At 37.3% G+C, this 19,486-nt stretch overlaps 1 protein-coding gene across 2 annotated transcripts in view; it reads left to right on the top strand.

Moving 5' to 3' along the window:
• Window positions 1–19,486, top strand: part of DCHS2 (dachsous cadherin-related 2) — a 255,471-nt gene that overhangs the window by 183,513 nt on the left and 52,472 nt on the right. Inside the window, exons 11-13 of one of the 2 annotated variants that reach the window (XM_024246399.3) lie at window positions 4,027–4,161; window positions 4,379–4,588; window positions 11,028–11,885. In XM_024246399.3, the coding sequence (XP_024102167.2) occupies window positions 4,027–4,161; window positions 4,379–4,588; window positions 11,028–11,885 (1,203 nt within the window). The remainder of the gene's footprint in view (window positions 1–4,026; window positions 4,162–4,378; window positions 4,589–11,027; window positions 11,886–19,486) is intronic. The other variant, XM_054554600.2, reaches the window with a different exon arrangement.

The following is a 19,486-nucleotide window of genomic DNA, read 5'->3' as shown; positions in this document are numbered from 1 at the left end:
GCGGACTGTGGTAAGGTATTTAGATTTTATTTTGAACTCATTCAAACATACTTTTTTCCCTCTTACCCATTAACTCCTATTCATCTTTAGGGTTTCCGGTTATATCAAGGCAACTCAACTTACCCATCGTGTCTATTCAGGGGGAATTGTCACTGCCAGCTTGCTTATCTGTATCCAGTGCTATATTGTAAGCACCGTGAGGCTAGAGAATTTATCTGTTTACTAGCAGTTATATTTTTAGCACATGGTATGGTACCTTGGCACCTAAGATCACTCTTTACATATGTTAATACAATGAGATAATTAATGACAAACTATACACCTGAGATAAGTCTTCTATGATCCACTCCCTCGATGATTTCATATATTCCATCACACTTTCCATTACTCATTGATTTAATCATCTTCCACTCTAGAGAGAAACTCTGAGGACCAAGGTAACTATTCAGTGGTGCCTTTCCAGTACCTGACACTCAGTATCTGTGCATTCATAAATGAACACATTAATGAATAAATGAATGAACCAACCAAATAGATATGGATGCAAACTGAAGACATGAATGTGTAGAGTGAGATGACAATGGCATGATGGCCAGCACATTGATTGTCAATGCACCCCACTCCTGGAACCAGGAGAAAAATATGTCATAGAGAAACAAACAAAAATATTATTTTTCTTTTATTTTTTACTTCTCTCTTCCTCATGCCTTCCTCCCCTCCCTTCTTTTGTTTCTTTGTTTTTTGTTTTTTTTTTTTTAAATTGGTCAGCCATATGTGATGCCACAGAGAAGACAAGTTAGGTAAGAACTAGAAATGGCCAGTAGACTTTATAATCAGAGGTCATTGGTCGCTGTAGAAAGAGTAACTGGGAATGGCATGGTTTGAAGCCAGCTTCAGACTGAATATGATTTTCAAAAGAAATTTGGCCACAAAGAGGAGGAGATAAAAGCCTAATTCTTATAGCTAGAGAAGGATATAATTTAAGGGAAAAAATTTTAGGAGAAAGACTAGACCTGACAGGAAAATTCTGAGAGTGTGTTTGAAGAATGACTTTTGCCATTGAGACAGGGAGTAAGGGGTACAGTTGAGTACAGGTGCAGAGGGTGAGGGAGTTCTTTCCCAATGCCTCCTTTCTCTCTGGGAAATGGAAAGGGAAGTTATCTGTGAGAGTAAGCCAGGTAGTGGTCAGGTAGGAGACCTGAATGGAAGAGGGGTGATTATGGACACCTGGAAAGACTGCCAGATACAACAGCACCGCAGTTGTTTCAATCCATTCTGTTGTGAAATTTTCTGTAGCCCCAGCCATCTGTTGGATATTCAAATGGAATAAAGAGATGGTTGGAATGATCCCAGGCTGAAGCTTTGCTGGAAATCTTTGGCAGAAAGCCCCAGGACCTGAGAAACTATGCAAGGTTGCTAGAGGAATAGCTCATGGGGCCGGACTGGAGAAGGAGAGAAATGAATTGAGGAGAGGTATCCTAGAGCGGGAGGATTAAGAAGTCATGGGACTGCAGGTCTTGAAGTCTAAGAGAAGGTAGATATGTGTGAGTGTGTGTGTGTATTCACACTGGCGTGCATACACACATAGGTATGGGCATATATACACAGGCACACACATACACACATATCCTTTAGTGGGCATGTGTCATAAGGATATCACTAAATGTCTTCAGATCCAAATTTCCAATTTGCTCAGTGAGGTGATAGAATGAGACCAAATAACCTCTTTTTAATTTTTATTTTCTTATTTCTCAAGTTTGATGATGCTATGTTTGTTCTGTAGGATTATAAGGGTGTAAGGAGGAAAAACCAAGGCACTAGTTAAATTCCAAATAAGCCATAGTAAAATACATTTAATTTACTTCCTTAGTTGTAAAGGGTATGAAATTTGAGATATGAAAAATGTGTGTATGCAGACTACAGTTATAGGTAAAGATCTTATTTATCCTTAATAATATACTAGGAGGATTGAAGGTTAATGTATTGTTATCTTAGGGATAAAAAGCCTGTATAGAATAATAGAAAAAAATAAAATCTGGAAGTTTCTAAAAAGTCAGAGAAATATTGAGTAGAGTGGTGAAGCACATTAGAGGATAGTGGGAAGGGACAGCAGAAAGATCTGAATTTATGTATAAACAATTGAAGACATTTTCTAGGTTTGGCAAGTGGTGAGAATTAAAAATGTATAATATATAGCATTCTATAATATGTAATACAATACATAATATGCAATGGTATATATAATGTGTAAGAAAATCATATAAAATAATATGAAATGGTGTGTATATATAATGTGTAACAAAATCATATAAATGAGCTCATTCTTTTTTTATACTTTTGAAATATAAATAATTATTATAATTTATTTATTTATTTATTTATTATTTTTTTAATTATACTTTAAGTTTTAGGGTACATGTGCACAATGTGCAGGTTAGTTACATATGTATACATGTGCCATGCTGGTGTGCTGCACCCATTAACTCGTCATTTAGCATTAGGTATATCTCCTGATGCTATCCCTCCCCCTCCCCCCACCCCACAACATGGATGAAATTGGAAACCATCATTCTCAGTAAACTATCGCAAGGAGCTCATTCATTTAAAAGATCCATGTAATCTTTCTGAAGACAGCGGTCATATCTGACTCAGCACTCTGTCTTTGGCACACAGTACTATGCTTGGCAACTGATATTTCTCTCTTTTTTTTGAGGAAGAGGAAAGTAAATATAAGATAATATTGTTCCCATTTTTATAATGTAGGCAGAGATAGGAATAACAAATTTTAACAACCTGGAACTTTAAGAAATTCTGTCTTGGCTATAGAATAGATTATGTGATCCTTAAGTTACCGAAATAATCACTGACTCTTCAGTAATATCATTAATAATATGCCTAATGCCTAATAATAGAATGAAACATTTTGGTGACCTCTGAAAATGTCATATCAAATACATTGGTCCTATGTTATTAGACTTTTTTTCTCAGGGTAATTCCAATGCCTGTGGATTATATCTCAAATATATTTCTCCTCCAAGTTATATAGTAATAAGATATGTATATTCATTCTTATATAAAACTAGAATTCTATTTCACTCCTTTCAGCTCTCAGTCCTATATAATATCTGCCAGATCATAATGTAATGAAAATTTGCTTTTTAAGACTGGCAAGATGGAAATCTGTAATTGAAGATTTTTTGTTAAGGCCAAAAGAATGACATTTCATCTTTTATTAAAGTATAACATCATATATTCTCAGTACTGTGTGCACACCTAGATTCTTGTCAGTTAAGAAAGGAACATAGGAAAATAACTGAGAGGAACTTGTGTAAAATGCAAATAAATTACAATGGCATGGGACAGACTCATTAAAATTAGTAGTATGAATTATCTTCATAACCAGAGATGGAAATGACGTGATACTTTTCTCTGGGGAGAAATGAAACCACAAAAATATGGGAAGAATTATTTCCAAAATGCGTAATAATGTGGTACCACATTTCTCACTCCAGATAGCAGACTGAACACTAAGTGGAAAACAAAACAAACAGAAATACGTATATAAGCAATTCTAGGTGCTTGCTTCTTGAGGTTGAGCATAAACAGAGTTCTATATAACTTAGCACGGGCTTTCAAACAGCAGGTCAATCTACAGAAATTGTCATTTGCCCTGCAAGCTTACAATTAAGTCATTAAATCACAATCAGGGGTGTTAGAAGGAGTAATTAGGAATATGTTGTAGAGTTGTACACTCATAAGAAATTTTTTATGGGAAGGAAAAAATTCTAAGCATTCACTGTGGGGAAGTCTCATAAGACTTTTGAAAATCAAGCATTTCAGCCCATGAGGCTTTTATTTTAGCAAGAACAGCCAAAAGAGATTTTCTTTTACCTTAATTTAAAGGCTGTTTGAGAATCTTGCCATTTTCATCTATGGCTTAACATGTTCCAAGGAAAAGAAATAGGAAAGTGGATAAATGTATTTCAAAGAAATGATTGCTAAGTTTTTCTTTATATTTTTCTTAAGGAGTCAATTCCAAGCTTCAGTTTGAAATCATGCCAGGTGCTTCATTTGAATCATTCGAGATAAATTCTGACACTGGAGAGGTAGTGACAACCACCATACTTGACAGAGAAATTCAGGAAGTCTTCACCCTTCGAGGTAAGGGATTCTTTGACTATGCTAAAAAATAAAAATAAACAATAAAATTTTAAAAAACCTGTTAAGTGGTGAAATGTTATATTTTGTTGGGGTGTTTTTAAATAAAATATTATTGAACCAGTGCTACCTGGTTAGCCTGACATTGTCTAGTTAGAACAACACATTTTAGGTATGAATCAAAGGCCACAATTCATGCCGTCTTTGTGTTCTATGTCAGTACTAGTACGAGATGGGGGATTCCCTTCATTGTCCAGTACCACAACAATCCTCTGCACTGTTGAAGATGAAAACGATCACGCACCAGAGTTTATAGTTTCCAGTTATGACATTGAGGTTCTGGAAAACCAGGAACCAGAGGTTGTCTATACTGTTTTAGCCTCTGATATGGATGCTGGCAATAACAGAGCTGTTGAATATCACATAATTGGTAAGTTTGTTTGTTTGTTTGTTTGTTTGTTTAAGACAGAGTCTCACTCTGTCACCCAGGCTGGAGTGCAGTGGCGCGATGGCTCACTGCAACTTCACCTCCCAGGTTCAAGCAATTCTTGTGCCTCAGCCTCCCAAATTGGTAAGTATTTTTAAATTAAAATTTCTTCCAGGATGCTGACTGAGTTGACACACACTCTCTGTTGATTACTCTGTGTTTGATACCTATTGCTTTTCTCTACAAAATACACACCCAGTCAGAACTGACTGGTGCCATGAGCTTTCTCTCTACCTCCTTCTCACAGCCACCTTGAACCACTGCCCTCCACATTCTTTAAAAATCTGCCTCTGCAAACTGCTGTGAATTTTTTTCTATGCTAACATTAGTGGATGTAAGGATGGAACAGATAATGTTTTTCTATTTTTGTTGCTTTCATGTGATCAGTTTTAATTTTTTTTAATTTTTCTCGTCTCATAGACAGATTCTTACTGGGTCATTTCATCCAGTCCCTGTCTTTAGCTACCACTGGGATGCCAATGGCTCCCATCTCTATCTGCATCCTAGATCTAGGTCCCATTAAAGGATATTGTTTTTAAAAGTAAAGTAATAACTCTCATACAAATATAAAAATGGTACCTGCACATAACTTTTATTTAATTCACTAATGAATAAGTAAACCAAAAAGATGTTAAAATGGGTTCAAGGAGAATTCCAAGAGCCATACACAGGCACATACACACACAAAGAGAATAAGGAATTCTGAAATGCAGAAAAGGTGTATTTGCAAGACAACAATCAGTGCATTTCACCAGATTTACTTGCATTTCTGTGGACAAGAATCATTTACATTATGATCAGTTTTCAACAATTTACAGAGTGGTCAAAATGCGGTGAAGGTGGAAGAGCACTCTGATGGCAAAGACATACTGGGCACCTGTGCCCCACCCTTCTTTCTTCAATACCAGGACACCTACTCATCTTGTTCCTCCTATTTCAAATTGTTTCACAATTTCCTAACAGCTCCAAGGACCCAGTCTTTATATCCAACAGCATTGCATTATCAATGTGTCCAAAATGACACATCAGCCTCACCCCCTTTCTACCTCCCCCATCATGGTCTGGGTCCTTCTGTTAGTCTCTGCCAGTGAGCTTCAGCTATTTTTTTTTTTTTTTTTTGCTTCACTTACCCTTAAAATAATCTTGAAAACTTATGTACCAACACAGACATATTTTTATGTTGTCAACTAAACTTTTTCCCGTAAGCTTAAAGAGTAACCAAGGTGTGTTTCCCAGAATATCCTAAATATTGGCACATTAAAATAAGACTGTTATATCACCTTTTAAAAGTATTTGATAGAATAAAAAATACCTTAAAAATATATGAAAGGCGGCCAGGTGCGGTGGGTCATGGCTGTCATTCCAGCACTTTAGGAGGCCAAGGTGGACGGATCACCTGAGGTCAGGAGTTCGAGACCAGCCTGGCCAACATGGTGAAACCCTGCCTCTACTAAAAAATACAAAAATTAGCCGGGCATGGTGGCAGGCACCTGTAATCCCAGCTACTCGGGAGGCTGAGGCAGGAGAATCACTTGAACTCAGGAGGCAGAGGTTGCAGTGAGCTGAGATCATGCCATTGCACTCCTTCCTGGGGGAAAAGAGTGACACTTTGTCTCAGAAAAAAAAATATATATATATATATATATACACACGTGTATATATCTATATATACACACACATATATATATACGTGTATATCTATATATACACACGTATGTGTATATATATTTCATATGTGTGTATATATACATGTATATATATTTCATATATATTTCATATAAAGTGTGTCTTTGCCATCAGAGTATATATTTCATATATATATGTGTGTATATATATAAGTATACTTATATACTTATATATTTCATATATATTTATTATATATTATTTCATATATATTTCATATAAAGTGTGTCTTTGCCATCAGAGTATATATTTCATATATATATGTGTGTATATATATATAAGTATACTTATATACTTATATATATACGTATATATAAGTATATATACATATATATTTCATATATATTTATTATATATTATTATTTCATATATATTTCATATATATGTGTGTGTATATATATAAGTATACTTATATACGTATACATTTCATATATATTTATTATATTATATATTATTTCATATATATTTCATATATATATGTGTGTATATATAAGTATATATACGTATACATTTCATATATATTTATTATATTATATATTATTATTTCATATATATTTCATATATATATGTGTGTGTGTATATATATATATGAAAGGCATCCTCCCCTTGTGTCACCTTCCTCTGTCCTGGCTCTGCATGTCTCTTCATGGTCCCAAAGTCTCCACCTGTTCTGCCCAAGCTGAGGCCACCTTCTCAGCCAGGTTGGAAACTGGGAGCTCCGTAGCCCTCGGATGGCCATGGGACTCAGAAATCTTTCCAGGAGCAGAGAGCATACCTTGGATTGGCAAAGCTGCCTGCCAAGCCACCATGCCCAGGAAACAGGCTAAAAAGGCGACACAGCAAAGGTGATAGAGGAGCCACACAGGAGATAGGCAGGGTTGTCTGCTAAACCTGCTCTTCCAAAAACAGAACCCAGGCCTAAAACAGCCCCCGCAACTCGGCAAAGAAGGGAATGAGGTGCGTAAGGGGAGAAAGGGGAAGGGGATGCTGGCAAGGATGAGAACCACCCTGCACAAACCAAGACACCTGCACAGCACAGTCACAAGGAGCACAGGGCACTGGGAATGCCAAGTGAATTGTACATTTTCGTAGCTCACAGACTCTACTGTTTGAAATATGATTTTTTTAAGTTAATAAAAATGTAGAATTTTACTTTAGTTTTTTTCAATTATATGTATGAATGAGCATTTTCAGTTACATGTTTTGCATTTTTACTTCTTCAATCAATATTACCTTTCTACATCCTTGCAGAATTTTACCATAATGTAATGGACTTTTATGCTTAAAGTATTGATCATTTTATTATACTTTTCTACAATTAAAATATGTGGATAAATTTAAGATTTCTAAAAATTTCCAATGAACATAAGGTCTCAGTTTTGAAAATTATATTAGATTGTTATTATTATGATTGTAAGATTAAAATAGCAAAAGTGTATTCCAATTTTGACCAATAATAACATAAAAAGTAAAATTGAGTTGTAAATGCATCTCCGAATCAGATTAATGGGATCCTTTTTTCCAGTGAGTTCATGATTCTCAGAATGCATGTTCCTTTTTGCTAAAATAAGGCAAAGCGGCTGGGCACAGTGGCTCATGCCTGTAATCCCACCACTTTGGGATGCCAAGGTGGGCAGATCACCTGAGGTCTGGAGTTTGAGACCAGCCTGACCAACATGGAGAAACCTCATCTCTACTAAAAATACAAAATTAGCCAGTGGCACATGCCTGTAATCCCAGCTACTCGGGAGGCTGAGGCAGGAGAATTGCTTGAACCCAGTAGGCAGAGGCTGAGGTGAGCTGAGATTGCACCATTGCACTCCAGCCTGGGCAACAAGAGCGAAACTCTGTCTCAAAAAATAAAAATAAATAAATAAATTAATTAATTAATTAATGTAGAAATAAATAAATAAATAAATAAAAATAAGGCAAAAGGCAAAGCACAGTGCCAAGTCTGTTGCTGTTTCTGTTTGTTACAGATGTAAGAACTGAAAATTCTTGCTCACCTTTTTAAAAATGGAAGTATTGTTACAGAAGTTAATTTAGTACTTGTACGCCTTCTGAGTTGTATGCCAAAAACTTAATGAATAGTCTTTATTTTTTATTTATCTACCACTTGAAAACTTGAATAGGCTCTGTAATTTGGTTGATAGCAGAGACACTCTCCCACTGCATAAGGATATTTTCCCAGGCATTAAAGTCAGTCACTGTTTTGACATTGAACTTTCAACATTGGGAATGACCACTTTATTTGGCAGCCATTTATTTGGGTGAGAGGGAGACTTTCTTTTTTAATTTGCGAGAAGAGTGCTTATAAAGGTGAATGTGGGAAAGATAAATTCCATGATCCCAGGTGCGCTCTCAGGTAGAGCAATTTTAGGAATAAGGATATTTAAATTGAACTTCCGGAGATTACCACGAAACTATCTGTTTCCAAGTGAATTCCTTAGAAAACTTCAAGTAACCTAGCTGTACTCAGCCCTCATTTTAAAGATGATTGACTGGTCTAAACACCCTTCACGTATTCGCCTAAGACAGATCATGAATCCTTTCTCCGTAACTTCTTATGTTTTCTCCTTAATATCTTTGCAATGTGTTCACTTCCTGCACGCACGTATTGTTTCTGATACTCCTTGTTGCACAAGTAGATTACTATGACTCCTAACCTTCCCATTTTCATTTTCTTTTCTTTTTTCTTTAAAGACAGGCTGTCACTCTGTTACCAAGGCTGTGCAGTGGTGCATTCACAGCTCACTGCAGCAGCACAATCACAGCTCACTGCAGCCTCTACTCTCTGTCAGGCTCAAGCAATTCTCCCACCCCAGCCTCCTGAGCAGTGGGGAATACAGGCACATGTCACCATGCCTGAATAACTTAAAAACATTTTTCTTTTCATAGAGATGAGGTCTCACTATGTTGCCCAGGCTGGACTCAAATTCCTGGACTCAAGCAATCCTCCCGCCTTGGTCTCCAAAAGTTCTGGGATTACAGGAACCATCCTATTTTCTAAACAAACTTTGACATTGCTGCCTCGATACTATTCTTAAAATAGAAATTTGATTCATGACACTTTCCTGTCCAAAATCCTTCAGTGGGCTCCCTCATGGATTTCAGGAGAAACTATAGCATCTTCAGCAGTATACAGAGAGCACTTCACAATTTGACCCCCTGCTTACCTCCCAAATTCATGTCTTTCCTCTACTGCTACTGCCAGCCCTTTTCCTGCTTGCCACATACAAACACCCAAGAACCCTGTGTACTAGTCACACCCAAACATTTGCAGCCTGTTAATTCTTATATTCCTAGAACTTCTCACAGGCTCTTTCCTCTGCATAGAACACTCTCCCCAAAACTTGTGGTATGGCTTTCTCCACTTTAGGAGTGAGATTTGATGTCACTTTTTCCAATAAGCACTTCTTGAACTTACTAACATAGGACTATGTGCCCTTTCTCTGTACTTCTCAGAGAAACAGCACCCCTTGGCTAGCACTATCTATATGTACTCATTTAGCACTCTGCACATATGATTTTCACATGGTACTTTAATACCCGAGTATTGACCAGCCTTTCCTTTTAGACTGTGAACTCTTGGAGCTAGATCATGTCTTACTCCCTTCATATTTGTGATCTTGAGCACAAACTTGGCACATAGTAGATGCTCATCAAATGTTTGCTGAATGACTGAATCACTTTATCAGCCACAAATACTACAGAAATGTGGGTTTGTCCAATCATCTCTACTTTTGATGTAAATTAACTATGCCTCATGAATACAAATGCAGGGCCCTCTCCTCCTCCCTAAAACTACCTATTGCTGTTGTTTCCTCTGAATGCCATTCCACTTGGTCCTCATATGCCTCTGATATGCAGACTCTAGTAAGTTCCCACACTATTGGGCCTGCTCTTCATCCAAGAATGTGGCTGGCAAGCATATGAACCACATTTTTCCTCACTAATTTTCAGGGTTATTTAAAAATGTCTTTGAAAGCTTTTTGTCCCTGTGTTCAATTTTAAGTTTTATTCTACTTGATACGCTGGAATATAATAAAGGGCAGATTTTTTTAAGGAATAGATGAATAGAACAATGTCCTTATTTATGTTTTGGAAGAAATAGTCAAGTGTCCAACTAACTCTAACCAAAGTGTTATGATTCATGTACAAAATGCTGTGGACATGTAGAAGAGAAGGCTTACTGCAATAGTATAACAGGCATGAAATCTGTAGTGGGTAATATTTGAGAAAATAACTACAAATCAAATCTGTTCATTTCTGGTTGATATCTTAAAAAAGGACATTATATTCTGTTGTTTATCCTCAACTATTGTTTTGTGTTAAATAAAACATACATCTTCATCCTCTTATGAGGAAAAATATATTAAAATTAAAAGTTGTAGATGCACACAAAAAATTATACGGCTGCAAATCAGTGAAAGCAAGTGTTCTAATTATTGACTGGTTAAAGATAGGCATTGAATCATATTATTCCGTTTATCCCCTCAATAGAATAGAAGTTTCATGAGGGCAGAGCCTTTATCATGTTTACTGTTATATCCCCAATATTTACAAAAGTGCTAGGATACAACATAATCGGGAATAAATATATTTTTTAATGAATGTATAAATGAATACCATAGATAGTGCTAGCAAAGAGCTGCTACTTTTTCAATTCAAATGAATTTGTAATTGTTTTCTTTAATAGATGGAAATACCGATGAGTACTTTGCTATAAATGAGATGTCAGGAGAACTCTCAACCACTCGTGCTTTGGACCGGGAGCAAGTCAGCAATTTTACCCTTGCCGTTCTGTGCTCTGACCTGGGAGATCCACCTAGGAGCTCTGTAATACACCTGCAAGTTAGAGTTTTGGATGCCAATGACCACAGTCCTTCTTTTCCCACACTTTATTACCAGTCCTCTGTGAGAGAAGATGCTGAAGTGGGAACAGTGGTTCTTGTGCTTTCAGCTGTGGACAAGGATGAAGGCCTGAATGGGCAAACTGAGTATTTTCTGACTGATGAGGCTTCTGGTGCATTCACCATTGATCCCATGTCAGGCACACTGAAAACCAGCAGCGCCCTTGACCGTGAAGCCAGATCTCAGCATACATTTAGTGCTGTGGCCAGAGACTGTAGCATCCAGGGTTCACGAAGCACCACCGTAATTATAAAAGTGTATGTCACTGATGTTAATGACAATGATCCAGTTTTGGAACAGAACCCTTTTGATGTGTTTCTTTCTCCCCAGTCGCCTACAAACCAGACAACTGTCATTGTGAGAGCTGATGACCTGGACTTGGGGCCCAATGGAACTGTGGTTTTTAGTTTTGCAGAGACCCAGTCTATGTTTTCTATTGATAAGTACACAGGAGAAATTCAATTTCAGCAAAATCCATCTTCAGAATACTTCCCTATCTGGCTGCAGTTAAAAGTTACAGACCAGGGCATTCCAGCCAGGACAACCACAGGTCTCTTGGTCATTCACATGGAAGGAGAAGATGTAAAGATTTCCTTCAGCCACCATCTGTACAAAGGGCTCGTGACTGAAAATTGTGAGGCAGGTGAGTGTCCCTTCAAGTTTTTCATACATTGTACCTGTTTAGACAAAATGCTTAAGAGTACGGATTATACTGCAAGAGTGCCATTGCGCATTCAGTTATACATTTTTTAGTTCAATGCCTGTTCTTGATATTGGAATAAACATGGTTAAATGGAACCTGGTCTGAGATGAAATGACAGGGCAGAAGACAGTGAGGACCAAATTCCTTCTGACCTCTAAAGGAGGGCCCTCCCATTAAAGATTCAGTTAGAAAAGCTAATGAATAAGTGGATGGGGAGCCTTCAATCTGATATTCTTACTGTGTTTTCTTGACCTCTTGTCAGAGTTGTTCTTAGTTCCCTTATGTTTGGAATTACTTAATTAAATTTAGCTTTTGTCTTTTTAATAGAACTTACTCTGAAAATTCCTTTATTAAATATTACACGTAAAAAAGGCTATAGATACTTCTGGAAATAATATAAGCATGTGGTATCCATAAATATCCAGGTAGGTGTACATGTCAAGACATCTGAAGCAATAGGTTGGGATCTCTCTTTGAAGAGCAAATATAACGTGTGAAGGGCGTAAGTCTAAATTGAGAGGCGAACTAAAAGTTGCAGGTGTAACAGGAAAGAGAAAGGCAAAAGGAAAGAATGACAGTTAAGGAGGCTGCTGAAGCTGACTAGATGTAATTAATCTACACCTGGGTCAGCAGGGTTTCTTGGGTCCCTGTGAAAAATAATGACAACATCATAAAATATTGATTGACATTTCAAGCTGGCTGATGCTTTGCTTGGAACATGAACTCATTACAAACTGCCAGATCATATTTTAGACACCCGAAGATTATTTTTCCTCATTTGTTCATTTTTTGCTTTCAAATTCCCAAATTCTAGTGGTTTTAAAAGATTGTAAATCCACCTACCAGTGTTAGAATAGCCTTGATATAAATTATTTAATAACATTTTATAGCTGCCAGCATTACTTTCTCCCCAAATATGCCTGCAATTTTAACCTTTATTTTCAAATGAAAAATAGATGCCTATCGGAAGCTTAAGTTTTCTGTGGGCCACTCACACATTTGATCTATGAGTAGGCACCACTTGGCATCCTGAGTGAATTATTTTTGGTATTATCATACATTTTCATCACTTCACACTGCTTTTAACATTTTCTTATTCTTTTAAGAAAACAAAAAATTAAAAGTTAAAACAAATAACTCCAGTGTATTGTTATTTGTTTAACATTTCTTTGTTGGAAAGCCCACAGGTTCAGCTTTTGATTAACATTGCATTCATCTATTAACATTATTAAACTTAACACCTCAATTGTTTAAAATAATGTATAGTTTCTATTTTAAAGTCAGCCTTTTGGTTGGTAAAATTTCTTTAAGAGTCGGTCATGAAATGTTTACTTAATTGTAGGAAGAGGCACTCAGAATTTCTGGTAAGACACAGGCTGGCCCCACAGCAGTGTGACAAGAAAAGTTAACCAAGTGACTCCCCACTCTTTACTGTGAATGCCACCCCTCCTGACTACCCCCCCACCCTCCACATTTCCAAGCCAGATTAGAGAAAACATAGCTGTTCTGAATCTCTTTAAAAGTTAAGGATGAACCATTTGGTTGCCCACGATGTTTAACTCAACTAAACAATTTAAACGAATCTCCTAGAAACCAGCTTTTATTTCTTCGGTTTCATTTCCGGTGCTTTGGTTGTCATGATAAGAATGAATCAGCAACCATAGTCCATGATGTGGACTATTCACAACTTCATGCATTTCATTGAATTGCCAGGAGGGGAGAAACTGAAATTATGAATGATACTGATACCCCGATTAAAAGTAAATACTGAGACTTTGAAAATGAAATAAAATGAAAACCTGATGACACATGGGAGGACTCTCACTAGTAAAATGTATTTACTATTGTACAATACATAAATTAGATCTTGATGTTTTGAAGGAAAAACGCTTCTTCCAGCCCTTTGGTAGTTGATCTGTTGAATTGAGGCTCCACTCTTGGTAAGGCTGGGCACATGTGTGTTAGAGTGTGAAACTCGTGACACCAGTTAGTGTAGTTGAGTGGGTCGGTCTCTGTGATAGCTCTACTGGGCATATTCTCTTTGATGACTTCCTCACAGGGATACTGTAAAGATTAAGTTTTAAGAGGATACTAGTCATTGCTTCCTTTGGTTGTTATTTTTGTTATCTTCCTGTCCCAAGTCTATGAATTTTGTAAAGTTAGTTGGGTATAAATTCTCACCAGAGCAACCAGTTGTTACATAACAATTATATTACAACAGTAAACTAGTGGTTGTTAGGGGCCTACGGTACATCTTATTTTGTCTTCAAATCAGATAAGAATGATACTTTCCAAGGCGATGAATTTCTCCATAAACACAGTGTTATTCTCAGCTTTGGAATGTATGAATGTTTCCACGTATGAATTCCTATGATAATGAAAGAGGGAAGCACGTGTTATCTGTCATTGCTATTTTGTTATTTAGGGACTGTCTCATATTTTATTATAAATTCATTGGAATGAGCATTATCTAACTAGGCATCTAAAATGGTATGGAATTTAATCACATGACTCCAAGTTAGCTCTGGAGAAGAAAGATAGAGAAACGTCTTATTCTCAGAAGAAGGTACGTACTTCACAAAGCAGTTTTTATCTTTGCAAATTCACCCAAGTCCCACACTGGCCCTCAGCCATACAGGCACAAGACCTCATTTGATTAACCCACCAAGGAGTTCCTTTCCCCAGGGGTGGGAACTTATTCACCAATATGAAAGAGACTGATATATACACCATGACAGTTTTGTTATTTATTTGGTGAGCTATGATTGTTATGTGGATTACAGTAGTCATATTGGAATGACCAGTTTTCTCTTTCTAGGAATAAAAGACACAAGAAGCCAAGTTGTAAACAGAAAGTTACTTGCTAATCCTCAACAATTTGGAGTAGGATGTCATTCAAGTGTTGAGTGTCATCAGCCTACATTACTCTTTCCTCAGGCAGAGCTTACCCAGCCCTGCCAAGTCAGATTTTATGATGCCTTCATTGACTGTCTGGGCATCCATTACTCACCAATTTCCTTTTGATTTACACATTCCATGTTGGTGTTTTAACACCTCTGTCAAGGCTCGGCCCTGGAAGCCACTTATGATTTTTTATGATGATTTTGCATAACTCTGTTCTGAACTGTTGTGCTTTGTTTATAAATGTAAAGGGTTAATATTTTGGAACTATATTAATACTCTTCTGTTGCCTATCTGTGGATAAGACCTTCCGCCTATTCTACAAAACACATCCATTTGCTGCGGATAGCATTAGGATTATTATAGCAGGAGTACAAAGAGAGGATATTCTGCCTTTGATAAAATACTGAGTGGGGCTCATAAAAAATATTAGATCAAGCATCAAGAAATCAACTAATTTTGTGTGCATATCAGCTGTACTGTTTAAAACTGTAACTCCGCTTCATACATCTTTAACTATTAAGGCCACTCATCAGTATTCCTGAGGATACCCCTCACAGTTTTTCTCCTTCCCCAACATGCTTCCTATTATATGTTGACTATATATTTGATATATTATACACAATATTCAATTTTAAGGGGCCTCGAACATCTATTCATTTAGTGTCTTAAAAGGTGGTTTTGATGATCAAATGAGCACTTTGTAATCTCTAAAGCATTTCACCATCATGATTACCAGTAGTTATAAGTCTAAGATATGAAGATGAAAGTGCAGCCAGACCCTGTGGATAGCAGAGCTAGAGGATGTTTGCTCCTAGTGGGTATTCCCCAAATGTTTATTGATATCATTTTACCATTTAACCATTACTTCTAAGATAACGAAAGGCATATATATGCACAAATGAAGAAAAAAAAACCTCATGGGGTAAGAAGGAAGGGTCGGGGAGACAGTTGTGCCAGGCAGTGGAAATGTCATGCACAAAGCTTGGGGCCTCCAAGGGGTGTGGTGAGTTGACCCCGTGACCAAGCGTCTCATCTGGAATAGCTGGAGAGCAGCGTGCACAGAGCCTCATGTGCTTTCCAGTGATAACTTGGAAGAGAGAGACACTGATGGCCTTTAAATTATCAAAATCAACCTTGACATTGTAGAAAGCTCATTTTGGAAGCTGTGTGGAGTGTACCTTGGAGGAGAGAGATGAGTTAGGAGGATACTGTGGTGATTTACGTGATAATGACCCAGGCCTGAAGAAAGCCACAGCAGTGAGGGATGACAAGGAGGAATGTGCTTCTCATGTGTTTCCAAGACAGCCTCAATGAGGCCTGGGGGTTGTTTATACCTGAGGTTCTCAACCAGGACTACACATCGAAATACCAGGGGAGCTTTAAAAAGTTACCAATACCAGCCGGGCGCAGTGGTTCATGCCTGTAATCCCAGCATTTTGGGAGGCCGGGGTGGGTGGATCACCAGAGGTCAGGAGTTTGAGACCAGCCTGACCAACATGGAGAAACCCATCTCTACTAAAAATACAAATAATTAGCCGGGCATGCTGACACTTGCCTGTAATCCAGGAGAATCGCTTGAACCTGGGAGGCAGAGGTTGCGGTGAGCCAAGATCACGCCATTGCACTCCAGCCTGGGCAACAAGAGCGAAACTGCATCTCAGAGGAAAAAAAAAAAAAATTCGAATACCTGGACATCCACCCCTTTCCTGCATCCAGTTAAATGGTAATCGTTGAAGGTAGACCACACATTGTTTATTTGTAGAAGCTCCCATGCGATTCCAATGTGCAGCCAAGCGTGAAGGAAGAGGGAGGGCTGAGAAGAAAATCTAAAGTAACATCAATATTTTACAGGAGTTGATGAAATAATGTATTTAAAAAGGAGATTGAGATGGGGGGCTAGGGTGGTAGTGACAATTCCTGGGAGGATGGTGTTAGAGAAACAAGAAAGTGGCACATTTAAGAAACGGGGCGGTCAACCATATTTAATATAGAGCAGGGGCTAGGTAAGATAGAGACGGAAAAATGGCTACTGGTTCATTTGGGGGCCTGTCCCAAAAGCAGAAGTAAGTGAGATAGTGGGCTGCCACCTGCTGGGAGTGGGGCTACAGCTCATTGAGTCCCTGGGTTTGGTTGAGTTGGGAAGAACATTACCTGAGATGTTCTGGGGATGCCATCTTGGTATCGGGAGGTATGAACATGGGAGAAAGGAAGGCATGTCTGAAATAACAAGTCCATGTGTTAAATATAGAGGATAAGACAATAAAGGAATGGCACTAAAAGCAAAATAAGGTGCTTGGAGAGTCTAGAGAGGAAGTTTTGAGGAGTAAGTTTGCTCTGTTGAAGTTGTTCAGGATTTGGGCCAAGAATAGGTACCAGCAGCCCAGGCTTTCTAATGTGAATTCTGGAGTCAGCTGTGGCTTCTTATAGGAATTCTTCATAGCTAAAACAAAACAGCATGGTTCTGGCATAAAAACAAACACATAAACCAGTGAAACAGAATAGAGAATCCAGAAACAAATCCAGACATCTACAGTGAACTCATTTTTCACAAAGGTGCCAAGAACTTGGGAGGGAATTGGGATTTTGGGAGTGGACTAATTCCATAGAGATTTATTTTAAAAGCCAGAATATAGTGAAGTGCAGAGTGAAAAAGTGAAATCAGTCCCTGAAATCAGACAAGGACATCAGTTTATTTTTCACAAGCTTTTCCTATGAAGGGAAAGAAAGAAAAGTGGCAATAGCTTGAAGAACCCTGAAGAATCAGAGGGTTATTTTGTTCTGTTTCTGAAAGCAGGAACAGGTTTAAGTATTTGTGATTTAAAGCACTGGAAAATTTACAAGAAACTTTCATTATTTTTTTATTATAGAAAATTTGTTTTTTTACATTTCAAAAAATTTTAATTTTTAATTTATGCAGGTATAGAGTAGGTATATATATTTATGGGGTATGTGAAATATTTTGATACAGGCATGCAATGTGTAATAATCATATCAGGCTAAATGGAGTATCCATCTCCTCAAGCTTGTGTACTTTCTTTGTGTTGCAAACAATCCAGTTATACTCTTCGCTAATTTTACATGTACAATAAATTATTGTTGATGGTAAGAACCCTGTTGTGCTATCAAATACTAGACCTTATTCATTGTATCTAACTATATTTTTGTACCCATTAACCATTTCCACTTCCCCTCTAACCTCCCACTACCCTTCCCAGCTTCTGGTAACCATCCTTCTTCTCTCTATTTCTATGAGTTCAATTATTGTAATTTTTAGCCCCCACAAATAAGTGAGAACATATGAAGGTTTTCTGTCAGTGCCTGGCTTATTTCACTTAACATAATGACCTCCAGTTCCATCCATGTTGTTGCAGATGACTGGGTCTCATTCTTTTTTATGGCTGGATGCTACTCTATTGTGTATATGTACCACATTTTCTTTATCCCTTCAACTGTTGATGGACACTTAGGTTGCTTCCAAATCTTGGCTGTTGTGAACAGTGCTGCAATAAACATAGAAGTACAGATATCTTCAATATACTGATTTTCTCTTTTTTAAATATATAACCTAACAGTGTAATTGCTGGATCATATGATAGTTCTGTTTTTAGGTTTTTGAGGAACCTTCACACTGTTATTTATTTATAGTTGTTGAGCTAATTTACATTCCCAGCAACAGCGTATAAGGATTCCCCTTTCTCAACGTCCTCACTAGCATTTTTTTTTTCCTGTCTTTTGGATATAAGCCACTTTAAATGAGGTGAGATGATATCTCACTGTAGTTTTTTGATTTGCATTTCTCTGATAATCATTGGTGTTGAGCACCTTTTCTTATACCTGTTTGCCATTTGTATGTCTTCTTTTGAGAGATGTCTATTTGGGTGTTTTGCCCATTTTTTAATTGGATTATTAGATTTTCTTCCAAAGAGTTATTTGAGCTTCTTATACATCCTAGTTATTAATCCCTTGTCAGATAGATAGTTTGCAAGTATTTTCTCCCTTCAGTGGGTTGTCGCTTCACTTTTCTGATTCTTTCCTTTGCAATGCAGAAGCTTTTTAACTTGATATGATCTCATTTAACTTGGTATGATCTCATTTTTCTATTTTTGCTTTGGTTGCCTGTGATTGTGGGGCACTACTCAAGAAATCTACTCCCACTCCAATTTCCTAGAGCGTTTCCCCAATGTTTTATTTTAGTAGTTTTATAGTTTGAGGTCTTAAGTTTAAATCTTTAATCCATTTTGATTGAATTTTAGTATGTGGTGAGAGGTAGGGGTCTAGTTTTAATCTTTTGCACATGGATATACAGTTTTTCCAGCACCATTTGTTGAAGAGACTGTTCTTTCTCCAGTGTATGTTCTTGGCACCTTTGTGAAAAATGAGTTCACTGTAGATGTCTGGATTTGTTTCTGGATTCTCTATTCTGTTTCACTGGTTTATGTGTTTCTTTTTATGCCAGAACCATGCTGTTTTGTTACTATAGTTCTGTAGTATAATTTGAAGCCAGGTAATGTGATTCCCTTTGTTTTGTTCTTTTTGCTCAGGACAGCTTTGACTATGATGGGTCTTTTATAATTTCATATAAATTTTAGATTTTTTCTCTCTATTTCTGTGAAGAACGTCATTGGTATCTTGGTGGG

This window comes from Pongo abelii, chromosome 3 (assembly GCF_028885655.2).
Source record: "Pongo abelii isolate AG06213 chromosome 3, NHGRI_mPonAbe1-v2.0_pri, whole genome shotgun sequence".
Classification (NCBI taxonomy): Eukaryota; Metazoa; Chordata; class Mammalia; order Primates; family Hominidae; genus Pongo; species Pongo abelii.
This window is presented reverse-complemented; position numbering and strand designations above follow the sequence as displayed.